The sequence below is a fragment of the Centruroides vittatus genome, unplaced genomic scaffold, assembly GCF_030686945.1.
Source record: "Centruroides vittatus isolate TY-2023 unplaced genomic scaffold, ASM3068694v2 contig_397, whole genome shotgun sequence".
Lineage (NCBI taxonomy): Eukaryota > Metazoa > Arthropoda > Arachnida > Scorpiones > Buthidae > Centruroides > Centruroides vittatus.
The window spans coordinates 692,739-711,619 of NW_027122212.1; the positions used below are offsets into that span (position 1 = coordinate 692,739).

General features: G+C 32.3%; 1 protein-coding gene across 1 annotated transcript in view; it reads right to left on the minus strand.

Moving 5' to 3' along the window:
* The window catches only part of LOC136976177 (protein CDV3 homolog), a 36,453-nt gene that overhangs the window by 11,659 nt on the left and 5,913 nt on the right, over window positions 1-18,881 (minus strand). The window contains exon 2 of the mRNA XM_067271399.1: window positions 9,244-9,323. Within this exon, the coding sequence (XP_067127500.1) occupies window positions 9,244-9,323 (80 nt within the window). The remainder of the gene's footprint in view (window positions 1-9,243; window positions 9,324-18,881) is intronic.

The following is an 18,881-nucleotide window of genomic DNA, read 5'->3' on the forward strand; positions in this document are numbered from 1 at the left end:
TGATTTTTTAGATTTAGAGAGAGCTGCTTTCACTCTCTGTTTGTTTAGTGGGTTCTTACTTGCCTTCTTAGAACCCAGGTTTCTTGTTGTGACCCCTGTTTTAGGTAGGGGTGCTTTTGCTTTTAGATTCTCTTTTTCTGGTGTTTCTTTTGATGGGATCAGTAGACATTTCGCATGGCAAGTGAGAGATTCTTTCGGAGAAACTGAAATATTCGTTTGAACTGCACATGTCTTTGTGGATTTCAAAACAGCTGCAAATGTCTTCTGTTTCAATGGTGCACTTGAAGTGACCATGCGCCGAGCCTCTAGGTAAGGTATGTTGCTAACTGTTTTCACTCGTTGGATTTCTTTCTCTCTCTGCCATGCAGGGCATTTCCGGGAGTAGGCAGGATGGGCGTCTTTGCAATTCACACAGCATGGAGTATTGGTACACTCAGCACTCTGGTGACCTTCACTTCCACACTGTGCACATACGCTCTTTCCTCTGCAGGATGTTTGAGAATGTCCAAACCGCTGGCATTTGAAGCAGCGCAGTGGGTTTGGAACATATGGTCGAACTGGACAGCGCAGATATCCTGCAGTAACAAATGATGGTAATGTTGGCTTTCCAAAAGTGAGAATGAGATGTTTAGTTGGTATCAACTTGCCATCACGACGAATGGAGATGCGTCGGACAGCAGTGACACCTTGATCTGAAAGACCGATCTGGATATCTGATTCATCTTCAGACATCAGATCGACCTCAGATATCACACCACGTGATGAGTTCAAACTTGCGTGTGGTGTGATGGTGACTGTTATGTCTCCTAGAGATGTCATTTTCAAAAGCTTTGCTGACTGTTGAGAGGAGGCTGCTTCTATCAGTAGGTCCCCTGACCTCAATTTTTGTATTTTCTTTAAATGTCCAATAGTTGATTCAAACAACTTTTGAATTAGGAAAGGGGAACACTTAGACATCGGTTTTTCAGTAGTACTATGTACTATGAGATAAATTGGTTGGTTGGAGGAACTGACCTCCTTTGGTTGTGATGCAATGGTGCTTGTGGTTTTTGAATTTGTTGAATCCATGTTTAAAAATAACTATTCAGCTCCTAGTGACCCCACCCACCATGGGGTCCAACAAGGGGATGCCGTCACATGGGAGACTCCCATAGACCGTCACACCAGGGTTTCCCAGGAGCTATACCCTCACAATGCAGTCAAGAAGAGCACATCTTGCCTGACGTGTCCGCCCGGTCTGCATCGATCGGTTGACTCCAAGCCGAGGTCAAGAATGACTCACCGACCAGCCGATTGACTCAAACGGAGCCTGATTTGAGCCTCCCGTTTATCCGAAGCAGGGGCCAAAGCAGTGTGTTGGGGACGGTATGTTGCCCCTCAACTACCAGGATCCCCCTTTCCGGCATACGGGCCACCACGCACGGCAAACACGTGGGTGGGCGTTCAGATCCCAGGGATGGTAAAGAAGAAATACCAAACCATCTCTGGGAGGTCCCCTCACCACGGACAGGAACCCACATCGAGGGGATAAGTAGCCAGGAAAGTTATGCAACATATTACTGAATTTTTTTATGTTTTGAAACACTAATACACATTAGCACAAAGTTAAAATTGTATGGCACCATCTATTATGAGATGCTATTAAAAAATAAACTTTTATATTATTATTAATTATTATATAAAGTAAAAGAGGCTTAATTTTGAAGATAAAGATAAGTTTTTAAAAATATCATAAATGCTAGTAATGAGTAAGTGAGAGCTGAATGTGGTGTAGGGCCGTTTTGTTTGATGTTTGTTTTTCTACAAAAAATTCAGAGAGAGACAAAATGGAAAAAATTAGTCAAAGACAATTAAAACTGTTTCCCACAGACTTGTTTCCTTGTTGAAAGTGACACATTCAATGTGTCACCTGGAACCCACGAATGAAATTTTAACCATTGGCCCTGATGTACTAAAAATTCTAGCGAAGTCATGGGAAAAACTCAAAGGAAGCCCTCCCTAATAAAAAGGAGGAGGTGATGACAAGTGAGGCAGTTGTCATCAACAACTAGTTGCCTAAGGTGTGTGTTCTCAACCATCATCGAAAGTCGTTGCCAGTTCCTCGATCGAGTCCCTCAAGCATCGGGTACCTGTGGATTTATCATTCCTTCCCATCATCTAGTTCATCCTTACAGATTACCTTCCAGAAATGGCCTGTTGTGCACCTGAAGTGAAAACTGCCCTCAAGGATTTTCTCCCATTCGACCCATTGGGCATCATGTCCAGAACCTCGACAAGGTATTTATCCCCAGGCGTATCTCATGTAAACTCTCTCTCTCTCTTGCGACCGCTTGATTGAGAGGCTAAATCTTTATGTATCTATCCCGATATGTCTATTGTATTGTATCATGTACTCCTTTCCATTGAAATTAAATCGTTGTTGGTTGTTAACCTGGTATCAGAGTGATTCACTTCCAGTTCACTGTCTCTCATCTCATCTCCATCCCAAATTCGATCACCTGTGTACGCTCATGTAACCAAATTAACACGCCGTCTTGGCTTCTGTGTCACCTGGGACACGGTGGTATCAGTCCTGACAAGGTACCAAGGAGGCACTGACCCTCCAGTCACAAGTAAAATTTTTATTAACTCCAATCCCACTCTAGAAATGACTTAACTTTCTTAGCCTTTAACCACCAAAATTTAATAGCATCAATTCCCCTTATATACTGTACAAATACCATGCCAAATTTTATTTCTTAATCTTTATTCCTATACCAGGGGTGGCCAACAAGTCAATCGCGATGCCAATTTTGGTCGATCGCTCGCGATGTCTTTGACTTAATGCGTTACACTTGTAACTGAACGCAACTTGTAAACGTAACGCGCAAAAGCAACAATATGCATGCAGTTATGACTGGACTCGTAGAAAACACAGCCATTTAAGCTTGAATATTTGATACTATCATGCGATAGCTTCTTTTCTTTAGTATTAACATTATTATTATTATTAATCAATATTATTTATCCACGGTGACAATGTTGAGTTTCAATTTTTCATTTGTTTAAAATGTAAGTGCCTGTTCTTTATGTTTTAAATTAAATTATGGCTTTTCTTACCTATCTATTTACTCGATAAGTGAGCGTTTTTGGCAACAGAACGCTATATTTTTGGATTTTTAGAAATATGTCAATTGAGAAAAATATCCCAGTATCACCAAATGTAGCAAATATATTTATTCCTGTTTCGGAACTACATACCTGTGTGAATTGGCATTTTCATACTTAAAGTTAACGAAGACTAAACATTCTGTCCTGACTGAGTCCCATACTGAAGAATCATTATTATTATCTTTGTCGGGATATACACCTAATTATGTTTCCTTGGTAAGAGACGTGCAAACTCAGTTTTCCCATTAATGTAACAAAATAAAATAAATTCTAAATCTGTCTTCATCAGTAGCTAATTTGAATTAATAAATATTGTTAATAATTACTCGTGTTGTTTTAATTCCCCTGGACGTGAGTTTTTTGGCCCGTTAAATAATTACGTTGTTTTTTACGTAGGTAGATATACAGGGTGTTTCAGTACAAAGAGCACTCCCGTGAGCTTTTGATAGATTAGCAAAAAATAAGTCTAAAAATCTTATATCATTCTTCCATGATAAATTTTCCTCGCCCAAAAAAAATCGCGAAAGTAAAATTTTATAATCAAATCATCAGCCGTATTGTGCAGTTTTATAACAACTTTTTCAAGTTTACGAACAAATAGTACCACAATTTATACATTGTAATTGATAAAAAAAATTAAATTATATTTTAAGTTAATAAAAATCAATCTTGAAAGTGTCGAAAAATCGATTTTTTTAGGTGCCGCCTGTATGGAATGAACTCGTAACTGCAAATATCAAAAGTTGGGTCTGGAAATTTATTTTCTTTATGGAGTGCTCGTGGGAGTGCACCTCGTACTGAAGCACAGTGTATAAACATAGTATGTATTTCACACCCCCCCTCGCAACTTAGACTATGCCTACCACGAGTCGATCGCAACACATTTTTAAGATAAAAAGTAGATCTTATGTACACAAAAGTTGGCCACCCCTGTCCTATACCACCAACACACACAAATTTGTAGAAATTATCCCCTTTTTAAAATTTTTGGGTTCAAGAGAGACAAAACATCAGGATTTGCAAAAAACCCAAATTTGATACAATTTAATACTTTCCTCTGTTATATACATAACAGTCAGAAAAGTAAAGGTATTATATCAAAATTTCAAATTCATACAATTGAGTTCATTTTTTAAAAATAAATTTAATTATTGATTAGAGGAGTAAAAAAATCTAATTCACTTTTGCTGTGAAAACAAGAATAGTTTGATGGAAATATTACATTTTTTGTGACCTTAAATACACTTTGCTAAAATGTGGAAAGTTTTCAGTATTCAGTATACAAGAAGCACCCCTGATTAACCCCAGAATTGCTCAGATTTGAATCAACTGTGTTAGATGGAGGTAACAAAAACTCACTTTTATGTTAAGTCTCTCTACTTTTCTTAACCTTTCACTTTCAAATATTTTATTATGAAATATTACAATGCATTAACTCTCATTAATAAAAATAATAATTATTGAAATGGTTTTTTTCTGTTTTCTCTACATACACACACAAATAAATATATGAACATATTCAATATTGCATACTAAACTAAATATTACAGTAAAGTTTTGATAAATGAAAATGATATTTTAAAATGATAAAAAAAAAGCTCATTCTTGAAGAGTTTTGATTGTCTTCAAATGTAAATTAAACAAAAACATCTACATATATAAAAATCAATTCTTGCTGGTTTGTCCTTTATACAAATCTTTATTCCTAAACTGATCTGGACCAAAGTTTGTATGAGTATTACTTAGACCCCAGAATCAACACAGCTATATATTACCCCAAAATATTGGGGTAATGTATAGATTCTACATCCTTTACATCTAGTGCCATCTGTTGGTAAAAATAAATGCTAATTGTTGTTAGTTTGTTGATAATACATTATTGGTGTTTGGATTGTCAATAATAGATTGTTAATTTGCTTGCCAATATCTGCTGAGTAGTTTCATGCCTGACTAAAGGCATCACCTTGGAATGACATTAAAAACTTGTCCCTTTAGATGAGGGTCCACCTATTGGGAGACAGATCTGCAGAGAATTTTGCTAAAACAACTTTTACCTCATGGTGATGGCAAATTCACTGAAATCCTGATACTAATTTGATAACACTTGCTACATAAACCACAAATGGATATACGAGAAAACAATATTGACATATAAAACAAATGCATTGCTAAATGTATCCAATGGAATAAAAAATTACAAAAAACATGGCCGGCGTTATTACATTTAATAATATAAAAAAATATAATACGACGTGACAAAGTTAAAACTTTGTTTCTTGTCCTTCTTTCCGCCGTTTTACACCATCAACAGTCCTCAAGTCCTCACAGTCCCTCGGAGACGACCTTTCTTTTGAGGCTACTGCCTCCGTGAGAAAATGCAGAGTAGGTAAAGCGTCCTCTGGTGTTGTCGCCACAGTAAAATATTCAGGCCTAGGAGTGCTATTTCCCCTTTGAAAAAGTGAGAAAAGTGAGTTGAAATACAGAAAAAGTGAATAAAAAGTGAGTGCAATAGTGACAAAACAAAGTGAAAACACAGAAGGAAAACTCGGCAAAACAGCAGTAAAAATTGTTATTTCTTTTTATTCTGTTATGGTTAAACACATTTTAAAAATTTCTGTATATACTGTAATATAGTAGCCACTCGTTATATCGCGTTTTTTTGGTCCCCTAAATTTTAAAAGCATTTGAGTCAATTAATTTTAAATTACCAATTACCACTGAATTTCTATTTGCAACGAAATACGAGAAAGAGCTAAATATGCAGAACAGGTGGATAGATCGATTGTCATTTGTTTCCTTTTGATATAAAAGTTGTTTATTTATTAGTTTTAAGTACAGTCTCCTCATTTACAAGTTTCTGTGAATTCGAAATTTCATACATTTATGTGAATTAACGGTATTGCGTCAATTCACATAAAGGTGTGAAATTTCGAATTCAGCATAATGTGTAAGGAAAAGATCTCTCTAATTCTGAACGAAAACTTCTAAAATTTTTATACAGTAGTAACTTCATTTTGCTTTTTAGAGAATTTTTACTCTGTAATTTTATAAGTTTTGATGTTCTATTATATATTCAATATTCATTTTTTTTAAATTTTCAATTACAGCATTTATAATTTTTATTGAAAAATATAAACTACACGAATTTCTAATAAGCGATTTATACAGTACTGTATAATAAAATCGCAATTGATGTTTAGTTTTTATATCGACAGTATTTGTCTTTCAATGTCATTGTTAAAGAAACAATGCTAAATGGGCGTTCATGGTTTCGATGTTTACGTAAACGTCAATTAATTCGATATAACCTATGAATAAAATTCAGGATTGAAAAACTAAGCTTATTTTATATCAGAAACACTTGCTGATGAAAGAACAGAGATTCCATAGCATGTATAATCTGTTTAGTAAAAGCCCAGAATTTTTATTACTCGGTTATATCGCGTTTTTTTTTTCTGTTTCCCGATAACCAGTGGCTTCTGTATTTCCAGTAAACCATGAATACTTGAAATGTCTTTGGCTTCTGTAAATAATCAGTCATGAAAGATGATGTTCTTTTATTAAGATTATTCTGCATGTTATCAACTTCCTTCTATTTCACTTCCTCTTGCTTTTGAACACTTAACACTAATAAGCATCACACGTGCTGCTTGTACTTCATTCATGTTCTTGCTGTTAATAGCCTTCTCCAGTTTTTTTGTTTGCTGCTTCTAACAAAACTTAGACTGTCGCATGTATTTCATTTTCTTCTACATTTTTCTGGTTTAAACTCAGTTGCAGTTCCATAATCTTCATGTTACGAACAGCTTTCTTTTGTTGTTCTTCAAAACATTTCTGTGCTCTTTTTTCCGTTTCTCTTATTCTTTTAACTTCTTTTCATTTTCCAATCGTTCTTGATAATTTCTATGCACCGAGGAAGCTAATTTCAGTCGTCCTTTGCAATAGGTACAAGGTGTGGGCTTTGGTCATACATGTTTAGTCCCTCCTTAACAATCAAAAGTGAATTAAGCATTCTTTCCAACACTGATGCTCTATCAGGAGAAAGTGCCCGGCATAAAATTGATCCTCTCATTCATGGGAACGGGATTTTCGATGCTGATTTCACTAATTTGGGTATTCTCGGATATTTATCATTATCAGAAACTGTTTATTTTTTAATGCTTCGAGATGTGTAAATATTGATTTCCAAATAAAATAATAAATCTGAAATAAATATACTCCAAATAATATAAGTAAAATAATATTTTATTAATGATTTCATAAATAACAAAAAACTTTTTCCTGCAGATGAATAAAAACCAACATCGTTGCAAAGTTGTTAACCTTTGGGAAGCCTGTGAAAATCTTTCTCACAAGCAATTACGTGTTGTACTTTTTACAACACTTCGAATATTTTAATTTATTTGGTAAATTTTATATGTAAATATGAATTTACATTTTCGTTTACTTTTTTAGTCTCTCAATTAATGCACAATTATAATCGGCATAAGAGAAGATTAAAAAATGCATATTTCACAAGCAAAGTAATCACACATTTTATGAAAATAACACTTACTATATGGAATAATTATACTTGTAGTCAATTTAAACATACATTTATGGGAAGATGTAGATGTGATTTAACGTTAACAATATGCTATGAAATCATTAAAGTAATTTTATTAAACTCAAGTTTATGAAATTATTTAAAGATAAATCAAGTAAAAAAATATTTTTGTAAACGACAACTCCATAACCCGATTGTTAATTAAAACCAAATAATCTGCCAAATTATTGGGCTATAACCAGGATAACTAAATGGTCAGAAACTAAATCTTTTTTAGGTAGGAGGTTACGCTACTATCTCGTGTTAATTTTAATAATTATATATTTTGAATTTAAAAGCGGCAGCAGTGTTGTCAGCTTGAGAGATTAATCCCTCTGCGTAATGTGCTTTCCCCTGCAAAAGGACTTTAGTGATTTTCTTAGAAAACAGCCAAAACTGCAGGGATGCTTAGAATACTTATTTTTAAACTCTGTAGAAGGAAATGCAATTCGGATAAGGTAGATTTTGGCGAATAATGAAAATATGGCATGAGTACATAACTTTACTCAACACTGGCTTCTGAATTTGTAATGAGAGGGATTTTTTAAGTGCATAAAAGATTTTTTTAAATACGTTAAATAAATTTTTGTTTTCTATAACCTAACGACACTGAGCAGGCAGTTGCAATTTTGAGTCTGCTCAGGGCCGCGTATTTTCTTCTACAAAATTCTATTCTGATAGTCCGATAATTCGACAATTCGTTTGGCTTTAAAATTATTTTTGGTTTGCCCCACATCTTAATTAAGCACGTGAAAATGACCAAAAAAGTGAGAAAAGTGAGGATACTTCAGAAAAGTGAGTACAAGTGAGAAAAGTGAGCGACTCCGAGGCCTGAATATTACATTTTGAGTAAAAAGAAGAACAAGAAACAAAGTTTTAACTTTGTCACGTCGTATTATATTTTTTTATATTATTAAATGTAATAACGCCGGCCATGTTTTTTGTAATTTTTTACTCAAAATGTAATATTTTACTGTGGCGACAACACCAGAGGATGCTTTACCTACTCTGCATTTTCTCACGGAGGCAGTAGCCTCAAAAGAAAGGTCGTCTCCGAAGGATTGTGAGGACTTGAGGACTGTTGATGGTGTAAAATGGCGAAAAGAAGGACAAGAAAGTTTTAACTTTGTCACGTCGTATTATATTTTTTTATATTATTAAAAGTATCCAATGGAATTTTTAAACTCCTTGGAACCAGCTGGACTACCACCCCATAACCTAGAGCTGTAGGTTGGAGCACCAATAATGGCTTTGCAAAATCTGAATAACCAAAGTTATGCAACAGAACAAGAACGATCTTTTATCTTTGTCTTGCAAGACAGCACTTTTTTGTTTTTTACGGTTTCGTTATTTTAAATACTCGGGTCAATGAATACACATTTTAGTTACTAAATCAATTTTTTTTTTTTTTTTAAATTACCACACTCAATTCCCCATCCTCTCAAAAATCCAAGCAATGCTGGACACGCATTGCTAGTGTTTTCTAATAATGAAACAAAAACACTTACCTAATACACATCGACTGTACTTTTAGACCAGAATAATCCTTTTCTTTTTCTTCTTCTATATCTTTCCAATCATCACTATCCTGAAAAAATAATAATAAAATAAAATCAGAAATTTTATATTTATTAATGAATAGTGTTACATTAAAAATTTATTATGATGTCTCCATTGTGGGGTATAAATTTTTTGGTTTCCTAAGAAAAAAGAATATTAATTACTAATTGAATATTTCCATCTTTTTTCTTATTGTAGACAAATTTCTTGATAATTGTCACATTTCACTGACTGATATTTTTACATGAAAAGCTGTTTTCAAAAAAGTATTTTAAATATAAGAATAACTACTACTGCTAGGTTGTAAAACTATTTATATTTACTCAATGATCTGGTTTCAATATAATAAAGAAATTTGTTTTGAAAAGGTAAATTCAATTAAACCAAACTTGAATTCATTAATACAGTGGTGCCTCGTATAACGTACGCCTCGAATAATGGACGCTGCAAACAACGGACTTTCCGTTTGGCCGTTACGTGACTCGAGCAACGGACTGGCTGCAAACAACGGACTTTCCGGCATAATTGGTGACTGCTCCATGGGGTGCGTTCTTTAATAGCGGTCGCTCTGCGTCTCCGCTACTACAGGAGTGCGCTGCTGTTTGTAGGCATTTAGGAACGACGGTGAAAGAAAGAAAGATGGCAGCGCTGGCACTATCGATAGTATCGTGATGGAGGAATCTATAATTCTAAAATATGAGCTTTTAAAGGCAAAAGAAGGGTCCCGATTGTAAAATTTAACCATAAAATGAATTATTTGTTGAAAGAGCATTCAAAATAGCCACGAAAAAAATAGAACGCCGGCTACCATTCGAAAAAAATTCGTAGACACATCATCGCGTGCACTAACTCGCGCTTTCACAATTTCTAAATTTTCATCTCATAAAACCACATAATGGACCCGGAAATGAAACTATCTGAGCCATGGAGGACGCCATGTTGCTTTCCACCGTAAACTACTGCTACAAGCGACCGTTTTTGCCGTTCGACGGCGTGCACTCCCACCGGAATTTAGGAACACGTTCCGCAGGAATTTTTAAACGGATGTCGCTCGCGCAGAGTTACGCGGAGGAATAAAAGAACACACCCCATGTTCATTTTTTTATGATACAGTAAGGTTATTTTATGCTGCGGAACGAATTAGATGTTTTAACATGCATTTCTATGGGAAAATGCGTTTCGTATAATGGACGTTTCACTTAACGGACGTGCACCTGGAACGGATTAAGTACGTTATATGAGGCGCCACTGTATAGTTGTTTTATGCTAAAGTTCTAAAGCTTGATATTTGTGATACAATGATGTTTATAACTTATTTTTGTAACTTAGCAGTAAACATTTCCAAATGTATTAGCATCAAAATGTCTTTTTAAAAATTTTCAATTCTAAGTACAAAATTACAGTACACTATTAAAAGAAAGTTAATTAATTAAATTGGTAAAATACTTCTTACATGTTGAAGTCAGTACAGAATTGACATGTTCATATATAAAAGTTAAATTTTGTTTTTAAAGATTTGTTTAGCCACTCATATACTATTCCATATTTAAATTGAGAATACCATCTAATGAATTACCAATGATCGCCTTACATATCAGGCTATAATCTGTCTAATTAAATTAATTTAATTAGCCAGACAGTAGCCCGATATTTAAGGCAATTGTTGGTAATTCATTATATACTCGTCGGGCTTAGAGATGTTTATTATTTAGAGAATACCATCTCCTCCTCATTTTGTTTCATTTGAGAATCATTTACAACATAAAATTTATTTACGAAAACAAACAAATAAATTTTATTTACCATATATTTCCGCAGATAAGACAATAGTTGAATCATAAAAAAAAAGGCCCCCAAAATCCGGGGTCATCTTATAGGACAGATACAAAAAAATTAGATTTAATTTATATAAATTTCAAACCATTATAAAAAACGGACAAACCATAATTATTTACTAGTAGAGAGTAGGGCATGTCCACAAAATACAATAACCCATGTGACATATTAGTGAATAGTCAAGGTCATTACCTGAATGCCTAAATCAGTGCAAACATTTGCAACAATAGCAAGGCAGAAAATAAAATTTGTTTATTTGAAAAATTACAAATAAGACATAATTCCGTATACACTATACAGTATTATTATCCAGATGATGATCGCTGATCTAAACTAAATTCATAGGCCATTGATAGTTTGGGGGTCGTCTCATAGGACAGATATATGCTAAAACTATAAAAACTGACGAAAATTTATACCTTGTCTTATCTGAAGGTCGTCTTATCTGCGAAAATATATGGTAACTCCATTTAGTAAATTAATTCAAAACATTATAATTTTACCAAACATTTTGTAATTGTGGTAATTCATTTTACTTGTGAAGTGATAGATTTGAACCTGTCACTTCACAAGTAAAAGATGTTACTACAGCTGTTAAACAGTCAATGAATAATGTTGCAGTCTGAAATAGTGCTGTACAATGTCACAGCAGTTGGATATATCCTAAGACAGTGTGGAAGATACTGGAAAAGTTAGTTGGTGCATTGTTATCTGTACAAGACAGCCACAACCAGCAATTACTTGCTGCTGACAGGGAAATTGTCAGACCTTTGCATTGATGTTCTCTATCAGAATGGAAGCAGATGCCTTGTGACATGGAAAATTCTGTGAAGAACAAGGTATATTTCCATCTCAGTAGAATGCTGAACACTTGCAACTGTCATATCTGGGCCACAGAAAATAATCATTTTTCCTGGCAGATTCCACTGCACTTACCTCAAGTTATAGTCTAGTGTAGATTCAAAAGTCACATTTATCATTGTTACCATCTTTCTTCAAAGAAGTTAGTCCCAATGAACCGTAGACCCAGAGAGACGATCTACACTTTTGACATACCTCAACTGCAACAATACCTTAAATCAATCACTTTCATGCAGGATGGAGTGCCTCCACATGTTGGGCAATGAATATAGAAGTTTTTGCAACATTTCACTCATACAAGTGATTAGTAAGGCATTTTCTACCACCTGGAAAATATCACATCTGGAAGTTTCACATCTTTTTTACCTAATTCATGACTTATTTTATCAGAAAAAGAAAATATTTTTGTACTGATGATAAACTTAATTATAGAAGTTTTTTCTTTTCTATTACATTAAAAAACTGAAATTTGTCAGAGAAAAACTTTTAATAATGATGACGGCTTTAATATTTTAATAGTCTAAATTAATACTTAGCTTATAGTTTTTTGCTTTTCATTCAAAAATAATCTTAAGCGAATTACAAAAACAGTACATAATAATACAAATAAATGTTATAAAACAAGATGAATATCATAAGCAATAACAGTTTTTTAATATAGCTAATGATCTTCATCATGACAACATTACACTTTTAATAAAACATACCCACAGTTGCAAATTTCATACATAACATATTTGTTAATATCATCATTGATTTATCTCAAGCATTTTAATCTTCTGTTCATTTTTTATTAATTTACTATCAATAGAAAACTACAGATATTATCTGCTCAATGAAGAGTGCATTGCCCAGAAATGCCATGGCTATGCTGTTCTCCAGATGGTATTATCAGCAAAAGTAACAGACATTGGATATTTTATTTCCAATAAACATCAAAACTTAGGAATGCTTTTTTAATTAATAAAGACAGACAAAATTCTCCATACAAAATTAATCTTTGCCTTTCTTCTAATTGGGTCTTTTTTCATTCGGAAAAAATAAAAAAAAAACTACCCCTATGGTACTACTGTGAGAAGTATTACATCCTACCTCGCTACAAATATTTTCTTTCTTTATTCCAGAGGAAAAATTCACTGAATTTGTCTTGTTAGCTTAGTCGTAATTGTTGTTTGTAACTACAAAGTTTACTATTTTATTGCAAGAGGTCTCCATCAGTAGTGCAAAACATGTAGACAGAGAGCCTGTATATTCATGTTATTGATAATAAATGTCTAATTTAAGTCATTATTTTGTATATAATTTTTCAATTTTATTGCTCTAAAATATTTTTTAAAATTCAAATAGCAGTTCAGTTGAATGTTAATGTAAAACATTTCTAGTTTAAATATCTATTTTGTTTCAAACCAAGATAATTAACATTTTCAACATAGTCCACAATAAAAATGCAAATAAACATTAGCATGCAGTAGACAAACGGCTAAATTTATTTTTTTAGATAAAAATTGATCACGACAATATTGATTAATTTTCAGAATTTTATATTCTATTTTGAATATAAAATTCTGAAAATTAATCTTTAAAATTTAAACAAAAATATTTATAACAGTATTATATTAGTTTCTATTTCATATAAGTTATTTATTAAAATGTAGACCTTGTATTACATGCTACATAAATACAGCAGTAAAAATTCAAATACTAATATTTACCTTTCCCCCCTTTTAAACATACAAAAAGTTTAGGTTTTCAATAAATAGAGATTTATTAATGTTTCAAAATTTCTTTTATGTAAAACAAAAATTTTCTAATATCAAAAATTAGAAAAATAGCTGAATATATCAAAATCAACTGAAAAAAAGAAATGAAATCTAAAACCAAATTAAAATAAAGTGAATTCAGTTATATAATCTATATCTATATCTCAAACATGTTTATCTTGAAAATCTCGATATCAAAATTTATTCCTCCTCCTCCATTTTCAGGCTAAATTCAATATATTTTCCACGTTTATCTCAAATAATTTTCTTCTAAAACCTTTACATCTCAAATTATGGACTGAAGTGCTAATTATAAATCAAAGCTTAGTGACCACATTTTAATAGCTTAAATTGTAATTAAGAAATCTCTTGCAATACAGTACATAGTTGTAATTAATGCTGCTTTTCTCTGATTGGCTACGAGTTTGGCTTGCATTTTATTGATTTACAAAAATCAGGCATCAGAAACTATTGACAAACCATTTCTATTAAGGTATGTCAAAAATCTTTTAATACCTAATACAGGTATGTACTGTACTTGCTATTGTATTAATAAAATGCTTTACCAACAACAAACCTATTACTGCTTACTGTGTAGGAACCTCTATATCTCAAAACCTGTCTATCTCAAATTTTTTCTTGTTCCCTTGAGATTCAAGGTGAAAAGGTTCAACTGTATATAAGTTACCGACAAAACCCGATTTTACTCCAAACTAGTTTTGCCTAGGCCAAACTAGTTTGGCATAAGCGTTCAGGCCAAATTAGTTTAGAATTATTATTCAAGTATATTCATGGTTAAATATATTCATGGTTAAATATATTAATGGTTAATGTAAGTTCATCATAAAACACAAATAAGTTCATTTTTAATTTTAGTTTGATTTTAAAAGTTATTTTTATTATTTTGTTTGAATTTTTGAAAATATTTTCGAAAAGTTAATTACCTTTAAAAGTGCATGGCTTAATAAAAAATACAAACTGATAAGTACTGATTAGCTTCTTTTTATTTTATAATTTTGTACAAGTGTTGTGTCACTTCTAATCAATACCGTTTTTGGTTAATGTTACCCTAGGTATCGAAGATGGCGGCTCGTCTCCGATTCCAGCAATCAGAAGACTGGGAACAGTGGGGGCGGACGTTCTAACCTAACCTGACCTATTCTAATAATTTGGTTGCTAATAATTATGGTAATTCATTAGAATAGGTTAGGTTAGGTTAGGTTAAAACGTGCGTCCCCACTGTTCCCAGTCTTCTGATTGCTGGAATTGGAGACGAGTCGCCATCTTCAATACCTAGGGACCTAAGGTAACATTAACCAAACACGGTATTGATTAGAAGTGACATAACACTTGTACAAAACTATAAAATAAAAATAAGCTAATCAGTACTTAATCAGTTTGTATGTTTTTTATTAAGCCATGCACTTTTAAAAGTAATTAAGTTTCGAAAATATTTTCAAAAATTCAAACGAAATAATAAAAATAACTTTTAAAATCAAACTAAAATTAAAAATAAACTTATTTGTGTTTTATGATGAATTTAAATTAACCATTAATATACTTGAATAATAATTCTAAACTAGTTTGGCCTGAACGCTTACGCCAAACTAGTTTGGCCTAGGCAAAACTAGTTTGGAGTAAAATCAGGTTTTGCCGGTAACATATATATATTTTGTTATATATATATATATATATATATCTTTATTAATAATAAAACAAAATATAAATTTCAAATCAATTATATACACAATAAATACAGTCAACTTGTGTTAATTGGACTCACTAGGAAAACAGTAGTTTGGTTTATCTCAAATTCTTATTAATGATTTACAGTAATAATGTACAGTCAGTCATATAATTTAGGGAGTTAAGGCTTAATAGGCAACTGAAATCTTAAAATAATTATTTAGTAAATTAATTCAAAATATTAAGTTAAATAAAATAAAATTTATTTACAAAAACAAATTAACGTTCTAAATGATTTTCAAATAAAATAAAGTGAGGAAGAGACGATATTCTCCATTTAACTGTGGAGCAATATATCAGAGTGGTTAAACAAAACAAAGCTAAAAGAAAATCAAGATATTTTTCTGTTGTAAATTGTTCAAAAGAGAAAATATTTTTTGGTGCCAAAAGAGTTAAAAAGGAGCCAAATTTGACAAAAAGTAACCAAACCTGGCATCACCATATGCACTTCCTGATAGGCAAACTAGCATATGTTTGCATGGGACATCATTTAAAGGGATGGATATCCTTACAGTTTAACCCTATTTTCTGAGTACAATAGAATGGACAACTAAAACCAGATGTTTCAATTGCTCAACAATCAAAGATTATACCTATCTTTGCTTACTAGAAGAGAATCTATTATACTCAAAATGGAATATTTATTACAGTACCACATTTTATTGTTCACATCAAAAAGTGTAAAAAGCAACCATTACTAGAAGTAGGGTTATTTCTTGGGGGGTTGTGAAGGTGATTTATAGTTTGGTTTAATGAACTCTGGTAAAATTTCTTTGTTTTATTGTGTGAAAATTAACATTGTGACAATGGCATTTTGCCAAGCAACAGCAGAACTGCTTTAATAGTGTTTGTTTTAAGGCAACTCAACTATATTGCAATGTAAAAAATCATTTTAAATGGCATGCCAAACTTAACTCTATGGTTTGGAATGGGCAGACTAACTTAATATTAAAAAACAAAAATTGTCAAATTATAAAAATGTAATTTTAAATATACAAAAATTTGTAACATATCAAATTGCTAGTAATTATAAAAAATTTAGAATATGTTTATTCTAGCTAATTCTTTTTCAATTCAAAATTCATTCTGGTTTTAAATGATAAATAATTTATTTAAAAATCAGTTTTTAATTAAAATTTAATAACCTATATGAAATACTGTACATGCTTATTTCATATATCTAACGAAACCACTCATAAGGTACTGACCTTTTTTAATGCATATCACAATTCTACATCCATCTTTGCATCTTGTCCCATTGACCATTTTTATTGGTAAGGACAGCAATTTATGTATAATCATAAATCTAACATCAAAAAACAACTTTAAAGCTAGCTTTATAAACAGGAAAATAAATTTTCTTGTCCTAATTGAAAAAACAAGTTTATTATGCATCATTAATTTCTCTCAATCTATTATTCTTCATCAAGCCCTGTATTTGTATGTTCATAGTTAGTATTCACTGCATGCTATCTTCAAAAATTCTATTTACATTAATAGAAAACTCAGTATTCTATAATGCATTTTCTTTTTAATCTTTTTAAATTTAAAACAAGTATAGTCAAATACAGATACTATTATTTATAGTAGAGTATCACAAGATTCTCCCATCAACAACTGTAAAGTACTTAATTTTAGTATCTTAGGAAACCCACTATAGTTACGGTCGGTGAAACTTCCGTTAACCTAACGGGTACTTTACGCGGATTCGAGATTAGTTTGCCAGGCCTGGGCTTTTAAGCGTGCACCGAAAGATTAGTAATAATAACGATAAATACCAAGTCAAATCAAAAGTTCAAATATATTTAATTAGTAACTAGAACGTACTACGTACAAATGTCAATAATTCCAAACAAAATTTATTAACGAAAATCAACAAGTCAACCCGACAACAAACTTAGCTACTTAGCTTAACTTAATAGTAATTCCCCTTGAAATTCGACAATCAACTACTTAGAAACTATGAACAATATCTCTTACTAATTAAACGTCTATCCGTCACCTCACTATACGGAGAAACTATTTCCTCAATTCTTTCGATATCGTCAAATCGAACTCCTCTTTAACACCTTGGATCATCCAATTATCAATCTGGACTTCTATCAGAAAATACTTCGCTTTCGAATCTACCTCGCTCTCACAGTCGCCTCGATTTGGAATTCACCTTGGTTTGGAAATCACCTCTCCTTCTTCGGTTAACGTACGGGTTTTATACTGTGAGGTGACGTCACACTTGAGCTGGGTTACTCCTCTTATTTACATACTTAGTTGCTAACATTAACTTTCTGTTCTGGCAGCTTTAAGTTTCCGACAAAGCTTATAAACTGTTTACAAAATATTTATCATAATTTTCTGGGATGTTTAAGACGGTTTATCAAGTATTTCTCTACTAGTGATTGTGGGGACTCCCCCCTCCATTTTTTTTCTCTGCGGACTGTTACTTCCGCCGGGCAGCGCAAGTGCGCAAGATGTTTCCTATGGCGCTTATTTCTCCGTGAGTTGTTTTATCTTCATTTTTCATTACTAACAAGAGAGTGGTGGGGAACCTTCGTCCTAAATAAACATAAGCCCCAAACAAAGATAATAAAACGGAAAAATAATAATAAAATAAAAATAACGTTCGGACTCAGTTCCTTACACAACTACCAGTATATATTGAAAGTAGGAGTCAAAACAAGTCTAAATAACAAAAAAACAATGCTTTAAACAAATGTACTTTGAAAGATATATGTCAAATGAAGAGAGAGGGGGAAAAAATCATGCTCTGATTTTTTGCTACTTTATTAATATATATTGAAAAATCAGAGCATGATTATTGTGAAAAAAGATGTATATTTTCATCATGCTGAAATCTTATAGAAATTTTTTTTTTATTATATAAACAGTTGAAAAACAGGAAGACATTGTTATCTGAAAATTTTGATACTATTTGTTAAAGAGTCTAGAGAAAAAAAAGACTTTAGAGAATTTTTCATTAGACAAGTTTACTACTGCTGTAAGAGAGCATTTCCCAAAGTATGGTTTGTGATCTGTCTATGGAGGAAAAATTAGAATATAAAACAGGACAAAATAATATTCAAAGTTTTTAAAATTATTATTTAAATGAAATATCTTGTTGCATAATACATAGAAACTATTGTAAACTTAACATGATGTTGATAGAAATTCTTGTGTACATGTAAGATGTATAGCCTAGATCAGTGATTCTCAATCTTTTTTTTGTCATGGTACACTTTTAATAATTTAAAAATTTGGTGGCACATACGGTTACTTCAGTAAATACCGCAGGACAACCGGTGACGTCACCGGTTGGTTATTTAGGTCACATTTTCTAAACACCTTGGTAACTACAGGCAGTTACTGGTAACACCGATTACAATTTC